Here is a 23159-nt window from a genome sequence, read left to right as displayed (position 1 = left end):
TTTGGCTTTCATACTTTTGGACATTTAAATTTCTTTCCTAGAACTATCTAAAGTATAAGGAAGTACTCAACTTCTGATACTTCTGCTCAATGTGTTATATCAGGGGTCCCCAACCTCTGGACTGTGAACTGGTATCAGTCTGGGGCCTGTTAGGAGCTGGGCCACACAGCAGGAGGTGAGTGGCTGGCAAATGAGCAAAGCTTCGCCTGTATTTGCAGCCTCTCCCCAGCACTAGCATCACTGCCTCAGCTCCACCTCAGATCATTAGGCATTAGATTCTCATAGGAGCACCAGTCCCTGGTGCCAAAAATGTTGGGGACTGCTGTTTCATGGTGTTGCTAATAATAGTATGTAGTAATATCAACAATAATGTTCTCATAATATTTTTACAATCATCTCATTTAATTCTCAGAGAAGCCTTGTGAACTAATGGATATAATTTTTTGTTCCTTAAACTTTTAGAATATTCTAAAATCACATGAATGAAGGCTTGCATGCTTAAAATTCAATTGATAATGTAACCCCAAAGAGCAAAACAGTGGCTCAGATTCAGGTGACTTTCAAAAGCAAAAGTTGTTTTTTGAAGGTGTTGGTGGGTGGGTGGCTTTCCTGAGGGGCTTTCCACTTATCATGGGGTAGTGAGAAGAGACAGATTATGCAGAACAGTGTAGCAGGAGATAAACCCCTCTGGGAATTGGGCTTGTCAGGAGCTGTCACAGCAGCAGCTAGACTTTGTGATCCAGGAAGTGACTCAGAGAGAAGTCCCACGAGAGAAACGCCCCCTTTACCAAGGACACTGCAAAAACATTCCATCAAGGATCTTCTCTGTTGAGAGCAATATGGCTGAACGCTGGATATACTCAGTCACTTATTTTCCAGAATATAGACTTTACTTCTGAGGAAGCATATTTCTTATAGGAATAGTAAAAAACAACTGAGATATGAATGGACAACACCCAAGCTGTATCAGCGGATACCCGGCTCCATTCTAACCGTCCAGGAATGCATGCTTCCTGAGTATGAAACAATTAAAGTTACTGATTAATTAGCAAAAAACTTCTGAGCTAGGGATCATTTAATCAGTAAGTGTGTGCTGTGCTATCTGTGTGCATTCATGAAGACCAAAGTGCTGCAGTAAGTTCTGGTTCTTTACCCTCTGAAACTCTCAATTCAATTTTATCAAGGACTTGATGTAAAGTAGAAGATACCACACATTCAAAATTTATGGAGAATAAAAATCTTCTGGCAATGGAAAGGTATACTTTATATTCTGAGGTCACAGAAGTGTTTACAATCAAAGTAGAATAAAACATTTTCAGTAAATAGTATTCATCATCGCAGGACCCTGCCTTCTACTCTGGGAGAATAATTGTTCCTCACTCCCCCTGAGGATGATTAACAGGAATATTGAATTTTGTCTCTGCTTTCCACACTCAGGCATGCAGACCTTATGTTAGAATCTCTGTGCTGAGGAATTAAGTTATACTGTTTGACAAATTAAGAAACTGGGACCATGACACAGCTGCCACCTACTACCACCACTGTTACCATTATCTCTCATGTTAAGTGAAAAAGAGTTTCTATTTTGGATTTCTCTGTTGTGGGGGCAGGGTCACGGGAGAGATGGGACTTGAGCTTTTATGCATTTAAACCACAAGATTCCAAATAGCCAACAAACAAACAAACAACAAAAAACCTGAGAAAGAAGAAAGTGAGAAGAATCATGCTCCCTGATATCAAACTATACTACAAAGCTACAACAATGAAAGCAGTGTGGTATTGACATATAAACATATGTATAGAGCAATAGAATAGAATAAAGAGCCCAGAAATAAATCCTTGCTTATATGATCAATTAATTACAACAAAGGAGGCAAAGATATACAATGGGGTAAAGACAGTTTCTTCATTAAGTGGTGTTGGCAAAACTAGACAGATATATGCAAAAAAAAAAAAAAAAAAAAAAAAAAAAAGCTAGACCACTTTCTTACACCATGTGCCAAAATAAGCTCAAAATAGATTAAAGACTTAAATGTTAGACCTGAAACCATAAAGCTAGAAGAAAACATAAGCAATAAGGTCTTTGACATAGATCTTAGCAATATTTTTTTATATATCTCCTCGAGCAAGAGAAACAAACAAACACAAAAAGCGGGACTACACAAACTAAAAAGGTTTTGCACAGAGAAGGAAACCATGAACAAATGAAAAGAGAACCTACTGAACGAGAGAAGATATTCACAAATGATACATCTGATAAGAGGCTAATATCCAAAATGTATAAGAAATTCATACAATTTAACACCAGAAAAACAACCCAATTAAAAAATGGGCAGAGGAACTGAATAGACATTTCTCCCAAGAGTATGTATAGATGGCCAACGGACATATGAAAAGATGCTCAACATCACTAGCCATCAGGAAAATCCAAATTACAACCACAATATCACCTCACACCTGTTAGAATGGCTATCATTGATAATTCAACAAATAACATGTTTTGGCAAGGATGTGGAGAAAAGGAACCCTCATAAACTTTTGGTGGGATTGTAAATTGGCACAGCCACTATGGAAAACCATATGAAGATTCCTTAAAAAATCAAAATCATAGCTGTCATACGATCCAGCGATTTTATTTCTGGGTATTTATCCAGAGAAATTCAAAACACTAATTCTAAATGATATATGCACCACTATGTTCATTGCAGCATTACTAGTAATAGCCAAGATGGGAAGCCACCTAGATGTCCATCAATAGATGAATGAATAAAGAAGATGTGGTTGGTATATATACACAATGGAATATTATTCAGCATTAAAAGAATGAAATCTTGCCATTTGCGACAATATGAATGGACTTAGAGGGTATTAGGCTAAGCAAAAGAAGTCAGGGAAAGACAAATGCTGTATAATTTCACTTATCTGTGGAATCTAAAAATAAAAAACAAAATAAATGAATAAACAAACAAAAAACAGAAACATACTTATTGATATAGAGAACAAGCTGATGGTTGCCAAACAGGAGAGGTGGAAATGGGAAATAAAAATAAATAAACAAGAAAATAAATAATAAAACTTTACTATAGCAGAGAAACAAACAAACAAACCAGAAATTTTACCTAGGTGAATCCTTATGAAAGTTTCAGTCACAAAGAAGGAAAACTTACAAGGTGGAAGAAGACTAAGCCACTGGCTAGAGCTATGGCTAAGAGGCAGCAGCTGCTCGAAGAGCACAGTACACGCCTCAACCCCAGAGGAGTGCCTGGCTCCTTTCTGGAAGCACGTCCCAGGGGTGACACTGGTTTGGAACTCTCCAAGAGTGACAGGCTCTCGACCCTGGCTGTGTCTGTGGCTCAGTGTTGGGTCTTAGAGACAAAGGATGAAACCGCCAGTTCTCTTGAGGTGTTTGCAGGATTGCCCATCAGAGCCCATCAGCTGACGGTGCATTTCCAGGTGGTGTGATTTGGGCTCAGATGAGCCTGGAACATGGTGGGACTCTATGAGCTGGTTTGCTCCAACAGGTGCTCCCTGTCTTGAAAACCATGAGCAGCCGTTGGTGAGTTAATATTTAGTGGCATTAGGGGCGAAGGCCCATTTAAGAAGCTTTGAGTATAAGTGGATATAACCTTTTAGGAAACAATTTGGCAATAGCTAACTACAAACATATCCTTTGGCCTAGTATTTTTACCTGTAAGATTTTATCCTAACAGAATAAATAAGTTTATATTCCAGGACTTATTTATTCTAGTGTTGCTTATAATTGCTCCACTTCCCTTCCCCCCCAAAAAATCAAGTTGTCTAATAATTAAAGTTTGGTTAAATATATTATGCTAAATTCATCTGATGGAATGCTTTACACTCACCATACAGTTTTTAAAACCATGTGAAAAACAATACATACACTATAATTGTGACTTTGTAAGAAAATACATGTGCATTTAAAAATAACAGACATATAACTAAATGCAGATTTTTGAGTAATGAGATTGTGGTGATTTTTATACTTTTTTTCATATTCCATTTTTTTCTATTATGAACATATATGCATATATACTGTAGAAAATACAATAATGTTATTTAAAAATGGTTCCACTCACATGCTGCCTTTGTCATCATTCCTAAGAAAGAATCTGCCATCCTGGGGCTAGCGCTGACCTGCCCACCACTGGAATTAATAAAGAGAGAACAGGAGAACTGGAAGGGAGAGGAGCAAATGTGGTTGGGAGGGCAGAAGTTGGGGTTTGGGGTTTTGTAGTGCGGCACTGTTGGGGGAGTGGGAGCAGAAAGGAGCTGAGTCAAAGTCCTCTGTGGGGAAGCAAGGCCACTTCCTATCTGAGAGGAAGAGAATGTCAGCATGTTCTCCCAGGGCCACTGACCTCTGACAGGGGGTTATTGTGAGTGTGGCAAAAGCTCAACAACTCTGTGTATTGAGATCAAGAGGAGTTGAAGGAAATAGCCTGTGAAGGCACACGACTGCTTCACAGTTCACTCATGTCCCTGAAGAGACCTTGCCCAGAGAGATGTGCTTGAAAAACCAACAGGTTTTCTCACAATCCAGGCTCCACTCCCCTGGACCAAAATGAAACTACTGTGGACCTTTCGTGAACTGGTCAGAGTCAACCACCAGTGACCTTGCTATGCCTCCTTAGCCTGTTACCCCAAAGTCAGAACAATTTGTGAGAGGCTGTGAGCTAGGAAGAAGAAAACAATGATAATATTTGTAAGGTACTTTACAGTTTATAAATAATTTTCATTACAGTTCAGCCAAGGAGTTGTAAACATCCCTTTCAGGGAAAACACATTTACAATCTGAGAAGAGCCACTCTGAGTGAGGGCTTTCCTCCCCAACTATATTCCATCTGTGACACTCTCTGCTCCCGTCTGGTGACTGGGATTATAATCAGCAAAAGCAGACCGCTGTTCTTCAAGCTACTACAAAATGGAGGGAAAACCATGGTATTAGCGAAGAATTAATTTCCCCTTTATAATGAATCCAGAAAGTGCTGATGAACAATTAGCACTAATGAATAACTCTGTAGATTCCATTAGGTTAACACCAGGAACCCTGTTTAGTATAGACCTGCAAAAAAGGTAAAATGGATGCACTTCATAAAGACTCAGTGTCTGGGTGATAATCACCTGGTGGAGTTTTCATTTGAAATCAATGTTTTCAGAAAGCATGTGACTTAAGGTCCTGCTATTTAACCTCTGACCCAGGATAGCATCCCTAAAGTCTACCAGCCAGCCTCTGTTGACTAACTCCTGTGATGGGGACCTGCTACCTCTCCAAGAGAACAATTCTGTGTTTATATAGATATGGTTGTTAGAAAGCGTGCCCACAGGACTGCAGTGTGAAGGTCATGAAAGAGCACTGTGTTCTTTTAAGGGAACATGGCTGGCTCAGTTTCAGAGGTGGAGGGCATATATGAATACCATGTAGGATTATGATATATCCAAATTTTGGGATTATTTATTTTCCTCCTGATGAATAAACAATATGAAGAAACAGAAATACTGTATAGTCTTCTTTGTTAGGGAGAGTGATGCTGGGTTATAACATTGATCTAGTACATGGTTCATGATTTTGTAGATAAAACTCAAAGCAATTTCTCTTCCCCATTGACTACTGTCAGCTTGCCATGAAAGCTTTAATTATAGTATGTATATCCATCTCATCTTTCCTACTAGATAGTTTTAGCTTTTAAGGAATCGATCATCATAATCTAGACTTGGTTGGCAGCAGACTGCATGTGGGAAGCCAAGTGGAATATAAGTTTATTAATTCAGTTTAGTACTCTATGAATATTATGTGTGTCCCCAATTGGTTTGCAGATTCCTTTAGGCAGGAATTACTTCTTATACCTGACTTTAGACCCAACATGGAGCACACACAGTATATGTTCCATAATTATTTGTGCTCAATAATTATTTGTAGAAAACTGTATTGTAGGTATCACATTGAACATGAGCTGAAGAATTAATATGATTATCAATGACCATCAAGCCATTGGTTTTATGCTCATAAAACATCAATTTAAAGGGTACACTGCATTTAACCCCATAAATTATAACCCCTTAAAACATGTAAAATTTTTGTAGTTTTAAAGTGCTTTAAAAGATATTTATTTTTTTTAACAAGTAGAAAATAATGTTCTTTAAAACACATTGCATTTTTAGTGGAAAACGATATTATCAAAAGCATATAACAATTTGTTCATCATCTTCAAGAAATAGGATTTGTATATAAAATACATATATAGCACTGAATGACAAAATGATGGGTATGTATGGTCGAAGTTTGAAATTGGATTTGCTGTTAAACCCATCCACATAGTATCTTAAGTCAAGAATGATCTTGAGTAGGGAGAGGGAGGTGGGTTGGTATTCCATGCTTTTGAAGGTGAATTTCCTCACTGTGTAACAGGTTCGAATCAGTGGCCAGGACAGCCATTTAGACTGACAGTGCCCTGGACTTCCACAGCTTCAATGACAGGGACAGGAATGTGGTTGACTTGAATGTCCTTCAGACAGCCAAAAAATGATTTCCATACAGGGAGCTTCAAGATCTTCAAATTGGCTAAAAGAAAAAAGGAGAGACATTCAATGGGCAATCCATACTGTCAAATGAATGAACCTAATTTAAAAAATAGTTGGATTAGAGTTAAAGGGACCCAGGTCTCAGATGACCCAGTCATTTCCTCTCTTTAAGCGGGTACCCAACACCCCACCTGCTGTGACCAATCAGCACAAGGCTCCTCTGAACATTCTTCAGAGAGGGAGATTCCACAGCCCAAATTAATAGATAACAACTCTGAAAGCTAGTTCTTTTTATGGGTTATAGAAGGCCTATACAATTAATGACCAAACTATTTGGAAGGACATAAAACAGTGAGGAATGAATGACAAGATGCTTTCCTGGCAAAATTCTAGTCTTGAACCTGACTCTATCTCAACCTGCCTGATTGTCTCATTCTGGCCTCACAAAGCTTAATAACTTACCATAAAACTTAATGACTGAAGAGGAAAGACTGGTTTCTCAGACCCTTTCCTGATTCTTTGCTGATATCAGCTTCTAGATTAATTCAGACTCTTAAGAGAGGCTTATAAATTACAGGCTCAGGACAAGAGGAAGCAGCAGTCATGTGGCCTGTCCTGCTGAAAAATGTACCCACAGGTGGCAATTGGGTTTCCCTATGTGCTAGAGAAAAGGGCCTTACCGTCTCTAGCATTTAGCCAACAGCTGCCCTGCTGATAACCCACAGGCTGGGGCATCACATTTGTTGGGTTAAGATGGAAATGTTAAAAGCTGACATGGGGCAACATGGGTGTAGAAGTCAGGACAAGAGTTACCTGGGACACCTCCAATGTGTAGTGGCTCCTGAGTGCTGGCAGGCGGGAAGGAGAGCCGTCCAGCTGTGTAGCTATTGTCTGTGTCCAGTTCCAGGTGCAGGATGTGTTGTTTTATGGTGACTGCAGGGAAAGTAAGCTGGTCAGAAATTACCTGAGGGGAGCCCTGCCTGCTCTTTAATGTCTACACTAGTGTGTCACCACTGGCTTCTTTTTAACTCATCCCTGCAGGACCTGTAGGAGCACTATTTGCAGGAATTCAGAAATTAGACATAAATTCAACAAATTCCTCCACACCAGATGGTGTTTAGGTGCTTCCAGATGTATTACAGAATTTAATTCTTAAAATGAATTTGTGAGAAAGATACTATCGCTCCTCTTTGCCAGATAAGAGAATGTGATTTTCAGTCATTGAGGAGCTTGACAAGATCCCTTGGTATAAGTTGAATGAGTTGGGATTCAAGCTCTGGCTCTCCAGAAGCGTGAGCTCACGTGAGCTCAGCTTCTTCCCAAGAAGACAGTGACTTCTGAAAACTGACTGTAGAGATAGTCGCTTTTGATCCTCAAAATAAAATTCCTCCCATGTTAACAATGTTAACTAATTGCAATGTAGTTAGCTTTCAAATTAGCCAAGGAAAGACTGCTTTTTTTTTTTTTTTATAAAAGATATTTCAGCCCATACAGGTAAATATCTCTCCAAACTAATGTCCACAGTTATTCATAAAATAGCAGACTCAATTTGAGAGACTACGCCTGTTCTCTTTTCAGTGGTTTGTCTAAATCATTTGCATTAATATTAAATGATTATTGAAAAAAATAACCCAACAATGAACTTTAGGAATAGCAAAAGCAAATAATACAAGCACTTAATACAAATTGGACACTGTTAGGCACTTTATGTGCATTATCCTGTTTAAGTTTTACAACCCTGGGAGGTGTATACTCCTTTTATCTCCATGTGAAGATGAGGAAACTAAAGATGAAAAGCAATTAAGTAGCTTTTCCAAGGTCACACAGGTAAGGGCTGACTGTGATTTCACCTCTTGTTCTTTTTGACTTCAGAGACAGAATCTAAATCACAATGTTATACTCCCTTGAAACCAAACACAGCTTATCAGTTTGCTTAGATCAAAAAAAATGTATATCTCAGTACCAACGAAGAACTGGAAGCAGCAGCCATGAGTTATGTAAATGTAGTTGAGGGGTGAGAATGGACAAGTTCTCACTGGGTTAACCTGGTGGGCTGACCCCACTCAGACACTAATGGGTGGTTGAACAGAGGTATTTGGGACTTTTCAGCCCAGATGGAAAGGTAGACTGTTTTAGTGTGTGAACAACAGGCTATTGGATGTCATACCTGCCACTGAGTGCCACTGTCCGTCACACAGAGATTGCTTTGGCGTGACTGATGTCAAGATCCCACCTGCCTCACTGTCAACAGAGGCCATGACCTGAAACACAAATGCATTTTCCCATTTCTTTTGAGAAAGGCCAGTGGAGCCAACTTCCCCAGACATCTTCCCTTCCCAACCCTTCCACCCTGATAGCCCAGTCCCACACCAAGTGATCACATGGGGTCCAAGGCTTTGCAAGAATCTCTCTACTGCATCCCTTTCAGGCAAGCAAGCTGCAAACCTAGGGCCCTGCCTGGAGTTTTTGCCCAAGGCAGTGAGCCCTTCCTTCAGCATCCTAACCCCCAGGCTCTACTCAGAAGTAACTGATTAGTATCAAAGATCCCCCTTAGCTATTATAAGTGACAGTGGCTCTGTTTAGAAAGATGTAAAATTTGGAAGGCAAACATGCTAGCTGAGGCCTACACCCTGCTGCAGGGGCCAGCCAGTTATAATAATCCCATGAATACATGATTTATAGAGGGTTTCATCCATGGAAATCAACAAGCTAACATACTGCGTTTGTATTGGGCAAGTGTCAAGGGTCAGGCACGCAGCACACTACTATGTAGAATCCCATATTCCCACTGTCTGGGCCAGGATTCTCCAAAGGCTGAATCAAGGTGAATTAAATGAGAAGACTGAAGTAAGCATGTTGGTAAATAATTTACACTTAATTTGCATGTCGCTAGAGAGTGGTGTCTATTCTCAGGCAATTTTCAAGCTAAACAATGTGACTGCTGTCATGGAGGTCATCGGGTCTTGATTTTATTTTCTGTGATTATTTCCTATCCAGGAGGTCTCGCTGGAGACTCTCCCCAACCCCAGCCCTGAAAAGTCAGCCTTGTCTCAACCGTCAGCAAGCAGATCATAGCCTGCTTCTCTGGCCTACCAAAAGCCTGCTCAGACATAAAGGCTGCAATTTAAATCAAAAGTGTCTAGGAGTTTGGACTATTTTGTTTTCTTCTTGGAGTTTTCCCCTTGCATTTAATAAACTGTGGAAGGATGAAGGTGAAAGAAAATGGCATGTCATCAATTTTGCCATTAAGTCTTCTAGAAGAATATGGTTTTAAAAAGGTTTTGTAAAAAGGAAAGCGATATAACTGGGTCATGAAAGTAAGATATTGACCAGGCCTGTGAGTAATGGGAAGGATGAAACATACACAGAAGAAAGAGTTTGTGAAAAGCTGGAGGAAGCCTGGGTCGAAACCCAAGGGCCAGCTTGGCTGCAGGGCCCAGAAAGGCTGGTGAGTTGTACAGAAGGGAAAAGGGGAATCTGAACCTGATTCAGTAACGCAAGACCACGGGCATGGGTGTAACACGGTGTAGACGGCTGGTGAGGAAAACGTGTTCCATCAATTCCGGCACTGCCCTTAACGCGTAAAAGTAGAGACGTGACAAGGGTGAAGGAGAGGAGTGAACAGGAACATTTACTGAGTATGTGGCAGTTTCTATTCTTGTGACACAAGCCCTAAGGTATTAGCATTATTATCTACATTCAAAAGATAAATCGAGTCTGAAAGAGATTAAGTAACTTCCCTGGGGTCGTACAACTAAGTGCTGCAGCTGGAATTCAGCCCAGCTTGTTTTGAGTTTTTCCAGTTTTAAAGGTGAAGAATAGAAAACATGATGATCAAATTACTTGCTAAAGGAAAAGTGTAAGTGAGCCCTGAAGTCAGGTCTCTTGAAAAGAAGATCGGATTTCACTCTCTACCATCTCTTCACCTACTGTGCTCTGCAGAAATGGAATCTGGTTCTAATGTAAATTCATCTGCTGTTCCCATGTCATCAGACTGCTATGTACCTTTCCCGCCTCCATGTAAACACATAAGTGCCTCCCGGGTTGACTGCCGATATGTATTAGGATTCCAGTGAGACTTCTTGGGCGAATGCTGAAGACAAGCTTAAATTCTGGCCCCAACAACACAGAGTTAGCTTTCAAAAGAAAAAAATAAATAAATAAACAGTTAAACATCATAATTCAAGAAGAAGGATGGAGTTCTTCAAAAGACTCAAACACATAAACTCTTCCAAATTGCTCCTTACCCAGTTTGACGTGACCTCCTTCTTGGGAGAAATAAATGCCTTTCTCCAAAGAGCCGCCCAAGCAAGGAGATACACCAAAGCTTGTTGAAGGGGTGTCCAGTGGTTTCAAATTCAATTGAAAGTTTCTCAGGCATCCCACAAAGCTGTTTTTGGGGAGACCCTGCAACCAAGCACAAGAGAGAGCAAACTTCATTACCCATAACTCACAGAAATGCATGTGCAGCCAAGGTTAAGGGCAGGTGCAGTGTGTGCTAAAGGGGAAAGGCTGGAGGATTAATTCTTCCTGTTTCAAAGCGTCAGGTGGGCTTGACTGTTCCATTTGGCTCCCCACACACAGTGCAAGAAAAACCTGCATACCGGCTGTCTGGCAGGTGGTCAAAGTTTGAAGGTGCCACCAAACCAAGCGGTATGTGTGCAGAGGGCAGGGGCAGCAGAGGTTGCTTGCTTGTGCTGGAACAAGAACTGGAAGGGGGACCTGACCCTGGTCCACACAGACAGCTGCAGTAGAGGAAATTCCCACCTTACACTTCACAGATCTCACCATTTCTTTGCAGGTACAAACCATTTCTTAGGGCTTCATGAGCCCATGTGATTGCTTAATGCAAGGCAGCTGACTGAGAAAAGAGGCCAAAACATTCCAAAAATAATAAAGTGTAAAAAGGTTCCCTTCATTGTTGGGCTCATTGCACTGCCAAAAAAATATGAATGCTGCAGAGTTAAGTAACACGTGGTGTGCAGCATCGGTGGGCTTGCATGGAGCCCTGCGCCTTCTCAAAGCTGGCCCTGAACAGGAGCTTCCACCTGGGGCCCAGGGATGTGCTTATGGGTTCTGTGATCCCTTAAATTACATACCAGATATTCTTTGTATGTGCATTATCCTGAGGGAGATGCCGTACTTTCACAAAATTCTCAAAAGAGTTAAAGAATCACTGAATTAAATCACTAAATTTCCATCTAGAATAAATGCCTTTAGGACCCTGGAATCCTACACGACAGAGGCAATGTATGATAATTTTAAGAGAGTATGGTGATATTAGACATGGATGTTGTGTCAGTGTAAACGATAAGATACTAATTTGGCTCTTTATGAAATTTTTAGTTTCTTAAGATTTGCCATCTTATAGAATGAAGAGCCTGTAGCTGAGACCAAGCTCAGACTCCTTAGGATAGGCCATAGTCCCACACTGAATGCCTACAGGCTGACGGCAGGTTTTGGTATTCAGAGGAAGACGTGGTTTGGTGGATGTGGCCTGTCCTTTAAGAGGATTTGGAGGAGGGTAATCTAACGGTTTTCACGCTCAGGTTGATGTAAGGCTGCAAAAAGAACCGTGTCTTGTAAGAATGTTGCAAATGGGGTGCTACAGATTGTCCCAGATATTAAGATACTGAGTGTGTTTATCCAGGTCAAAAGAATACCCAAATTATGCCCTTGAATAGCTATCCCATCCTGTGATTTCTGAGAGGGAAATATGTACAGAGGTTGCAGAAAAACAAACAGTAACATTAAGTATCCTCCTTAGCAATTAATATGTTATATATTCGATATGTATTATATGTTACATATACTATATTGTTATCTATTTTTATTATATATAAGAAAGCAAAACAATACTTTATGACTTGCTGGAGCTTTGGCCCAAATCCCAGTGCAAAACTCAAGTAGACCAGGCTGAGCCTTGTGGAGACACCATGGCCTAGGTGAGATTGGCCTGAATGCCTAGAATCTATCCTGGAGGAAATGACCTGCTTTAATTACGTTGATTTCCAGTCTCAGACTTGAGTCTTGGCCCTTCCTCTGCCACCGCAGGCACACTAGAATTGGCCACCAGCTGTGAAAAAGGGGCCAAGAGGTGTTGAGTATCTGGTATACATTTAGGTGGAGGGCAGTTCCTAGGCCTGGACTGCTGACAGACCATCGGACTTCACTTTATGGAAGGAAAAAAAGGAAATCTAGAAGAATGATGGGTGCGTAGAGCTGCCTCAAGTAACCCAGGTGCAATTAGTGCTCTGGGAGCGTGAGAGGAGAGATAGGGAGAGGGCGTTACAGAGGTCAGCCCTGGAGTCATGGCCCAGCAGAGCCTTTGAACTTGACAAATCCAAGAACTCCTTCTTCTTGGGGATAGACGGACTTGTGACGGACTTGTGACTTTCCTCTAGCCCAAAGTTCCCCCAAGTTTGGTTCTTGAGATAATTTTATTTTGGACACCAAATATCATTAAAACATATATTTTCAGTTGTAATGTTATTCCTTTTTCAATTTTTTTTTCAGCCTTTAGATTAGTGCAAGGAATAAATTTTAGTTTTGTGCTAATACGTCTTAAACACCCCTCAATCACTTGATAAGCTCCTTTTTTCTCCAAAAGAAGGGAATGTAGACCACATTATGTAGGTAGACCTTTTCAACACTGTTATTTTTATATATTTACTTTTAATGCTTACCTACTAAATGTGGTAAATATATATATATGGTTTCCATGTAAGAGAGAGAGAAAAAGATCCTTTAAAAACAAATTTAAATTAAAGAGTTGATTGAGAGCAAACTATTAAGTAAATGTTTTACTGGGTATGGCAAAGATGCTAAAAGTGGCACAAATTGCTAAAGTCTGAAAAACATCTTAATCAAAAATCCCCATCTACAACTTAAAACCATATTTTTGTGTTCCCTAGAAGAGAGGTTAAGAGATTCCTATTTATAAAGCGATGAAGAAGCCCCAGATCCATTCTGTCAGAGTCCGTGGCTCAAGCTGCCCCTTTAAAATGAAAGGCTGGGAATAGGGAGTGGCTACCTCTCTGTAGGCTTATGGACATTAGATTATTTTTTAAAAAATCATTTAGAGTATTTTGATATTCTTGAATGTCTTATATAATTACAATGATTATATTATACAGCGAATTATTTGTATCTATGGCTCTGAAGCATAACTATTTACCTTTGGTTTCCCTGATGGAGTCGATCCCAGGTAAACAGGTGCTCTGAGGCCGAAGGTGGAATTTCCAGGCAAACTCCCCTCCCGGGCCCTCAGACCATCCACAACCAAGCGACCCTTTTCTCCATCTTGCCCGAATACCACCTTCAGAGTAAAGAAAACAAGTTACTCATATTCTTACCTTTGACAATTGCCACTGTGTTTTATCTAGTGGTTGAAGGAGATATTTTTTAAAAAATGTTTTTTTCTACCGCTTCAAGTAGCTTTAAAAAATCAGAGAGTTTTCTTCCTAGTGTCTCATCATCATTATAATCATTTTGTGAGAGTATGTTAGATATTGAACAGAGTAAGCTAAAATGGGAGTGAAAAAAGGTTATTCAAAAGCACACTAATAAAGATAAAATTGATCTGGAAACTCATAGAAAAGATAAACAACTGAAGAGCCATAGGGATAGAACTAAAACACACACACGTGTGCAACAAAAGGGACGGCACAGTTTGCGCATAGCTAAGGGAGTGGGGGGCAAATCACGTGCTCCCTTGAGGAGGGAGCCTGGACCAAGGTGCCAGTGGCTGTTTCTCTTCCGACAAGAGGAGTGTTTTAAGCTTTTTGCTAAAGGTCACGATCCCTGGGCTCCACTATGGACTCCACCACTTCATGACTATCAGACTATTTACTAAAGGCTCCCCTATTTTTTATACATTTATACCCAGCTGTGACCTCTGGCCTCTACTGTCTCCTGACATGTGGGCTCTCACATCTGACAGGTAACTCAACCCGAGGTGTTCACACCAGAAATCCTACACTGCCGCAGCTCTAAACTGCTCCTTCCCCAGTCACATCCACCTCCTCCCCATCTTGTCCATCTCAGCGAAAGTCCCACTATTGACCCAACTGCTGGTCCAAAACCATAGGAGTTGATATTGACTCTCACACCCTTCATGAAATCCATCAGCAAGGCTTCCTGGGTCTGCCTTCAGAACACATCCCAGATTGTCCACTTCTTTCCACCTCCACCTGGCTTCTCAGAACAAAGGCAAGAGAATCCATCTGGTTTACCTGCTTCCCTCTACTCTTACCTACTTTTAGTCTCTGTAGCTAGAGAGTTTTGAAAATAAAAATCTGTTAATGTAATGTTCTTTTTTTAGCTTTAGACTCTCAAGAAGCTTCAGAGACACTCAGAATAAAATCCCAAATCCTTACATTGGCCTTCAAAGCTTACATTATCTGGGTCCTGCCTTGCTTTTTCAATCCCATTTCTTATCCTCACTGGTCTGTTCATTCGGCTAATTAATTCCTACTTGAGGGTGTTTGTACATGCTGTTTCCTCTGCCTGGGACATCTTCCCTAAAACTTCAAATGATTGTCACCTCCTGCAGGAGGGCTTTTTTCCCTACCCTATCTAAAATAGCCTTTCTACTCAGTTACTTTCTTACCTTGCTTTAGTGTTTCCTCAAAGCACTTACCAGTATCTGACACTATATTGGGGATTTTTGGTTTATATTCTCCAAGATGGCAGCTCATTAAATATTTGAGTAAAACTTATCAAATCACTTATGCTTTCTGAGTTCCAGTTACCTCATCAGAAAAAAAAAAAGTAGGTTTCTTCTTGCCTTAAACTTTATTTCTTTAAATCTGGCGTACCTGGAAGCAAGAGCTAAGGTTCTAGAAATGTGAGTCATTATACTGTGCTATGCAGAAGGCATAGAATGGGGCCTGGAGACCTGGAAATTGTCCTGAAGGAGAGAAATGGTCCAGGAAGCAGGGGTGGAAGTAGGCAAGGTGGAGTGAGGCATGGAGGGGGCTGGAAAGACAGGAATTAAAGCCCATTTTGTCCTTTTAAGATGACATCCAGGCATGGTGTAGTGCTGAGATGTCGGGGTGCTCAGTGCCTCTGACCACAGACCTCTCCCAGTGCTTGTGCCCTCATGCCTAGAAGATGCTGAGACTCCTATATTCAGCTACTCAACAGTGAATTCTGCACCAACTGGAGGTTCTAATGCAGCCCCAGCTCTTACCGTGTGCCACTTTCCGTCACTGCATTTCTCTTTGCTTTTGAGCTTCAGTTTTTTCCCTTCTGCCCCCAAAGCAAAGACCAGACGTCCCTTCGAAAGATAAAGAGCCATAAAGGAGTTCTTAGTGCCTGCGTAAAACACAAGCCCTCTGGGGGATGTTGTCTGCACGTCCACAGCAAATTGTGACCTGGCGGAAAAAGAAAGCAATAGGCAAAGAAGAGAAATAGAGGTTTTTTAGTATTTTTTCAAGTCTCCGAAGCTGGGAGAGAGTGCGAGCAGCAACAATTCCAACTCTCATTATTTAAATGAATAAACCAAGGCATGTACTGATTAAATAACCCATCTCTCTGGGAACTTTTAAAAGTTATTATATTCTGGCTGATAAAAGTTTTATTGTATCATTCCCATATGGCCTTGGAGAATAACATGGAAGTTCTACAGCAAGCTTAGCTAATGGTGTTAAGTCCCAGCACATGGCAAGGAGGAAGATGCCTTATTTAAAAAAAAAAAAAAAATCGGCATTTAAAAAAATTATGGTAAAATACACATAGCATCAAACTTACCATCTTAACCATTTTAAAGTGTTCAGTTTAGTAAAGTACCTTCATGTTGTCCAGCAACTAATCTCTAGAACTCTTTATCTTGCAAAACTGAAACTCTGTACCCATTCAACAACTCTTCTTCCGTCCTCCTGCCCCACCCCTAGCCCCTGGCAACCAGCATTCCACTTTCTGTTTCTATGCATTTGACTGTTCTAGGCACCTCGTGTTAGTGGAATCATACAGTATTTGTCTTTTTGTGACTGGCTTATTTCACTTTGCCACCTATACTTTTTAAATTCAGTGAATATGCATTCAATTTTGTATATCTGCAAAAAGGAGTTGTGAAAGACATGTCAGGGGACAACTCAAATAACAATGATAATAACAATGATTTGATTTAAGCATCAAGCAAGCATTTTCTTTCTGAAAGACACATTTAATACAGAGACCCAGGAGTACAGATTTACCTTCCCGCACCCACCTTTACATTTCTTGGCCCTTAAACCCCACCTATGATGAAGCAGGAATTAAGCAAGCATCACACAGTAAAAGCAGAGAGTGAAAGTTAATATTCGCTTGTACAATGGTTACATATCATAAGCACATCTGGCTAAATAAGTTTTACTTTCTACGAAAACTCACATACATTCATCTATGCATTCATTCACTTATTTATTCATTCATTCAACAAATATTTAATGAATGAGTAGTATGTATACGGCACCGTGGCGGGCACTGACGTTTCATTTCTTGAGTTGTGTGTGGTGCATAGGTGCACTGAGAGGGATGTCTCAAAGTGTAGTGGGAAGAGTGGGCAGGAGATACAGGTATTAATAGGCTGTTATCACTCATTCTTTGTGGTTTATGTCTAAGTGCACATTAGACAGAAGGCAGGAATTGGGTTTATCCTGCTTAAAGCCTAGTACACATTAGGCACCCAAGAAATAATTACTGAATTGAATTAAATGGTAAATGAAAAATTTGGAGGCAAAATCAGGAAGCAGAAGAAAAAAAATACACTGTTAACTAACTTCTCTTTGCTTTTCAATACTGTGAGGCTGAGCAAACAGTAAGATGTGCTTTAATTCTTCAGATTAGCAAGTTTCCTTGACGGTAACATTCTTCAAAATGAAAAGGAAATCTATATTTTGTTAAATTAAACCAACCAGATGGTGACACTGCTCAATATTTCTCTTGGTGTATCTCTGTGTTAGTGCGGAGGTTTGGAAAATGAGGGTTAGCCAATGTAAGCAGGATAATTAGAACTTGCTACAGCATTAAAGTACTTTACATATGTGGGCTTGTTTATGAGATTCGACGTTTGCTCTCCAGAACTATTTCTTAAAGTGACTTCCTTTCAGAAGAGTCTAACTGACTAACAGACCCCAAAGTGGCAGGAGTAGAAAACCTGACTTTCTCCGAGCCACTCTGTTGTCTGACTACCTTTCTACCCCCTTCTCATTCCTTCCCACCTCCTTTCACAGGCATCAGGCCCCTATCTCAGCCTAGGGGTCTCCCTGCCTGCTCCTGCCCCTCCCCCTTCTTCTGCAGGAACAATAAATCTCCTGCACATCTAATCCCATCTTAACATCTGCATCCCGGAGGACCCGAACTGGCATATGGCCTACACTTACAGCCAGCAAGAGGCTGAGCACGGACTAAAAGCGAGGTCTTTTGGACTTCTGGGAAATTCTGGTCCTATAGATAAGTCATAAAGGAATTTTTGTCACCTTTTATTTATGCCTCCTTCAAATCACATGAAAATGACAAACCTTGTTTTTCTACTTATTTTCTGAGATAATTACTATTTCTGCTCACTCTTTCCTCCCCAAAAGAGATGCAACTTAGCATAACAAGTCCGAACGTATTCTCTAAAGACGATCCGTCTAGCACCAAGTCTACCTAAAAGAATGATTTCCCTCTGACTATAGAATGCAGAAGAAAGGTGATTTATCATAGAAATAAATAGCAGCTTCAAAAAGAAATATCGGTCTTATTTTTAGAACACTGTCAGTTCTAAACCAGAGCTGAGCTGATTGTTTCAGCCTCTGGGTAGCACACATCACATGTGCATTCCAGCTGTGGGGAGCAGCACGCTCAGCTCTTTTTACAGAAGTGGTAGTGTCACCATCGTCAGTGACAGGTGCATGGTGTCATGCCAGCTAGCCTGCTCTGGTGTAAAATCATGGAGTTAGGTTCTGAGCTAAGTAATACCTGGGTTTCAGCAGCTCCTGGGGAAGCATGAATAGCAAGTGGCTGGTGGGACTATCCCCAAACCTGAGGGCTCCGTGACTGGCCTGGGCGTGGGGAAGTGATGTGCAGGACCGAGCATCTTGCCACAGCCCCGCGCTCCTCAGGGAGGCCGCTGGCGTGTCCTGCAATGGCTGATGGGAAAGAACCAAGAAATTAGAGCTAATTATCATGGGAGAAAATGAAGAATGCTTACCGTGCTAAGTGTCTGGCTTAGTATTTACTTTTGATCCTAAGAGAGGAATTTAATATAGATGAATTCATCCTTGGGGAGGATGGATGTTATTCCCATCCTACACAAGTCTGCTCTCTTCTTTGACAGTGTTACATCTGAGACCAGCAGGTATCCGGAGCACCTCTCCAGCACTAGGCCTCGTTAGAGTCACAGTGTCCTTTGGGAGTCAGCATCTGGCCAGCAGCACCGAGGCCTGCACAGCCAGTCTGTGGGATATGGAGCTGCCCTGACACTTCCCCTTAGGGCCATTCACTTGAGCTTTAGCAGCAGGGCAGAGAAAGGACTGAGAGCGCAGGTCACAGAAGGTGACGGGGGACCAAAGTATATCCCCACTTTCATCAAAGGTGGCCCATGCACAGATGTCTATTCTGACCTGGACGATGCTTTCAACTTTTGAATGGGACTGAGTTTTAATGCAGAAACCGACCATAGTAAATATCAAATGTGACTAGGGCAATTGCTGAAAAAAACTGAGACTTGTCAGCCTCCCCCTGCCTTTTTCTCTGCTGCAAAACCCAGATTTTGATGACTTGACCGCTCCTTTCCTACAGGGCTCAGAGCCCAGTGGGGATCTCCATTCTTCAAAGTGAATGGTGGGAATTCATCTTGTTAGGATTAATTCAGGAGTGAACATGTGACCCCCTCCTAGCCAATGAGCCTTGAGGGAAAGTCAGGGCTGGGGCCTCTGAGAAGGACTTCCTTCTCTTGGAAAGAGAAAGACACACAGATCTGTGCTGCTGGTGCTGGCATTCTCATGTAAGAATTTGTTGCCCTAAACCGTGCAGGATAGAGCAAAGATAGCTCTGGGGAAGCAGAGCCCAGCCAATCCTAATGCTCCAGGGCTCGGGTCCCCCTTATGTCCTTCAGCGTGACACTATTTAACCCCCTATTTGTTAAACCATTATGCAGGGGTTTTCTGGAGCTAGCAGCTGAAGACTTCCTAACAGATTCAGATTCCTTCAAGACCAGGTTTTCCTTACTCACCTGATTCCTAGATAGGATGCAAAGAATGCAAACTTGATATCAAGTATTTAAAACATTCTGTGCTTGGAAGCATTTGAGATCTTGCTTCCTGGCACTGTCATCACTTTGATTTAAATACAATCTTATAAGAATTTTTAAAAAATAAAAATAAAACATTTTGTGCTTGCACAGTACTCAGTGAAGATGTTCAGTCACTAGAAGCTTAAGTGAATTGCTTAGAATCACAGCCAGACCTAGACCTGACTATGCCTCAGTATTTGAAACTCTGTAACCAACACGCTCCTTTCAATGGCTACATGTTAACTATAGAAAAATGTCAAAATTAAGTCAGGCCATCCAAGACTTGCCTGATCTGGTTAGAGTATGATTCCAAACTTACCTCCCTTAGTCTCCTTATTCCACCAAATTTCCTGTTTACCAAGCTTCCCAAGCCTGCAGAGGCCACATGTGAAGAACATGTGACTGTGAGGAGCATATACAACTATGAAGGGCACATTCTTTGGGATTCTTTAGCCCCAACCTTCAATTCTAAATCTACCATTCACTGACTGGGTGCTCTTGGGCAAGTTTTCTTTTTTTAACCTCTCTGAGACTTGATTATAGAGTCAGCATTTTATTCTGCTCTCAGAGGTGTTGAGAATTGAAAAAGACAGTATGAAGACTTGTGAAGATCAGAGAGAATGCACGTAAAGTATCTTGCACTTGCAAGTTTCACCCACATCCTGCCTTCCATCTTTGGGCTTCTGCTCATGTAGGAGCAATATTCACTTGTCTAAATTCAACCCATACTCCATCCAGTGCCAGTTTGTGTATCACCTCCTCCAAGAAGGATCCCTGATCCCTGTGGCAGGAAAATTCCTGCTGCACCACTCCCGTAGTATGTTTGTTCCGATCACTTATGCTGCTAGGGTGTATAACAATAATAGCTAATATTTATTGCATGCTTACCATGTGCCAGGCACTTTTCTACATGTTTTATGCTTAATATCTCATTTAACCATCACAACACTGTTAGGCAGTACTATTATCTATCCTCATTTCTGTTGCAGGAAACAGATCCACAGGGAGGTTAAATAATCATTCAGGGACACACATCCTGTAAGTGATAACACCTGATACAAACCCAGGATGTCTAACTCCAAAGTCCAGTACTTAATTGGTAATCACAAATCTCTGTTGCTTTCTCTCTGTTTTGGGTCTTTTTGGAGGCAGAATTAATGTCTTATTCCATCTAACCTGGAGGCTTGCACAGAACATTGGGAAAATTAAGTACAGTGTATTTACTGGTGTCTCCCATCAATAGCTCCCTTCCCACCCTATCTGCCAAAGCCCACTCAGATACACCTGACAGCCTCCCACCAGCCTTCTCCACCTGATGTCCTGCAGGCACCTGCCCACCCGATATGCCAAACTTCACGCATTCTTTCTCTCTAAATACTTGCCCTTGTCCTCGCCATTATGGTATCTCAATCCAATAAACTGAAGTAGATGCCTCAGAATTATATTAACTCCTCCCTCTCCCTCGCCACCCACATTCAATTATTACGAGTCATGTATATTCTATCTTCTAAATAGCTTTGACTCCATTTCCTTCTCTCCATCTCCACCATCACTGTGCTAATTTAGTCTCTTGGTAATTTTCATCTTACAGTGAAAAAATGAATATATAACTTCATTCCTGATGGGGCAGGACTAAAGATGTTCTTTTCATAACAGTGAAATGACAACCCCTTGGGATTCATGAAGTATATTCTTTCTTAAGAGCATAAAACATTTCTTATCATCTACTATCTATTCAACTCCCCCAAATTATTGTACTGCGGGGAAATATTGGCAGACAGCAGTGTGTGATTGACCTTAAGTGAAAAGCGTGTTGAATAAAAGCACATTGCTCTTGAGAGCACACGGGCTGTGGAGTCAAGCTGCCTGGGTTTGAATTCCAACTCCACCTGCCATCTGCAGGAGCTTAGGCAAATTGCTTGCCTTTCTAAACCACAACATCCTTTTCTGTAAGATGTGGCTAGTAACAGTACTTCTCTCACAAGGTTACTTATGGATTTAGTAAGAAAATCCACTTAAAGAGCTTAGTGCAATGCTGGCACCTTGGAGGTGCTCAATCCTATCCATTAATCATATTAATTGTAACCTCAGATACAGGGAGGTCACACAGTTGACCTCAGGCAAAGCAAGGAATTCTATAAGTTCTAACCCTGTGTTCAATTCATTGCAATGCTTCTGCCCCTCCAAACAAGGAATGTTGCTGACTTTCAGTCTTAGTGCTGCACATTAGAATCACCTGGGGAGCTTTACCAGCTCCGGCCACCTGGACCCACCTCTAGAGCATCTGACTTAATTGGGTGGGATGCAACCAGAGTGTTGGTATTATAAAAGCTCTCCAGGTGTTTCTCATGTGCAGTCAAGGTCAAGGCACACTGGTCTCAGCAAGGCCTGGGACATGTGTATATCTGTCACAAAAGGCAGGAGCAAGGGGTGCCTGTCGTAAGGTTGGGGAAGGAGAAGGGGCATGGCCACTGCACTCCAGAGACAATCAATGAACCTGCTAGACACACAACAGAAGTGTCAAAAGAGCAAAGCATCAGCTACAGAAATTGGAAAACCTTAGTCAAGGTTCTGTTTGTTCTATGGCTGCAAAAACTGACAAATTTTCGTCGAGATACAAAATAAAAGCTAAAAAGAAAACCACTTTGACATTTCGGTATAATCCAACTGTTGATGACCCATCAGTCCCACTTCCTGGGGGCACTGACCACAGTGAGGTCAGGTAGTCGACACCCCTCCGGCTCCCTCTCCCACAACACTCCCCACGATATGATAAGAAGCAAAACCTGAGGTAAGGTTTTGACACTTACCTGGTTGATATTGAAGTTCTCGGCTTTGTTAAACTGTGCAGAACCCTTAAGCAACATTAGAAAAGGTGGTTGGTTTAAGCTGCAGTCTCCCAGCGAAACATCTCTCTTGGAAGATTTAGTGGTCAAATCTAGGACTGTGGGATTCTGTCTCAGCCTGCAACAAGGGTAGAAAAAAATGCCGCTGCACAACTCTCGACAACTGAGGAAGATGCACTGGCAGGGAGGGACCGTTCCAAAATACACAGTCTTAGGTGCTTGAGAAACATTTGTTTCTTTTTCTTAGTGAATAACCAGGGTTGTGGCAAAGCCTGTAGAGATCTCTTTTTAGAATAGGTGTCATATAGAAATATGAAAATAAATTATGCGTAGAGGAGAAAAGTGGGACCTGGATGATTGAGAATGATGGTCCACGTAAGAAAACCCCAGAAGTGAGTTTTTGGAATAATTCATCTCGCTGCATTTGAGTAGGAAAGTCTCATAGATAAATCTGTTTTATCTCATGAATGTTATTCAAGACAACAGGAGCCCACAAGCTCCTGACAGGCCACTTG

General features: G+C 41.3%; 1 protein-coding gene across 5 annotated transcripts in view; it reads right to left on the bottom strand.

Annotated features, from left to right (window-relative positions):
- Positions 1-4721: 4721 nt before the first annotated feature.
- The window catches only part of LAMA3 (laminin subunit alpha 3), a 234359-nt gene continuing 215921 nt past the window's right edge, over positions 4722-23159 (bottom strand). For all 5 annotated transcript variants that reach the window (XM_016166528.2, XM_016166610.2, XM_016166449.2 and 2 more), the window contains 9 exons: positions 22609-22762; positions 18484-18653; positions 15731-15914; positions 13715-13855; positions 10785-10944; positions 10543-10673; positions 8705-8798; positions 7351-7470; positions 4722-6577 (listed from right to left, as the gene is read on the bottom strand). In XM_016166528.2, the coding sequence (XP_016022014.2) occupies positions 6432-6577; positions 7351-7470; positions 8705-8798; positions 10543-10673; positions 10785-10944; positions 13715-13855; positions 15731-15914; positions 18484-18653; positions 22609-22762 (1300 nt within the window). In that variant the 3' untranslated portion in view covers positions 4722-6431. The remainder of the gene's footprint in view (positions 6578-7350; positions 7471-8704; positions 8799-10542; positions 10674-10784; positions 10945-13714; positions 13856-15730; positions 15915-18483; positions 18654-22608; positions 22763-23159) is intronic.

Source organism: Rousettus aegyptiacus, unplaced genomic scaffold, assembly GCF_014176215.1.
Source record: "Rousettus aegyptiacus isolate mRouAeg1 unplaced genomic scaffold, mRouAeg1.p scaffold_m13_p_12, whole genome shotgun sequence".
NCBI lineage: Eukaryota > Metazoa > Chordata > Mammalia > Chiroptera > Pteropodidae > Rousettus > Rousettus aegyptiacus.
This window is presented reverse-complemented; position numbering and strand designations above follow the sequence as displayed.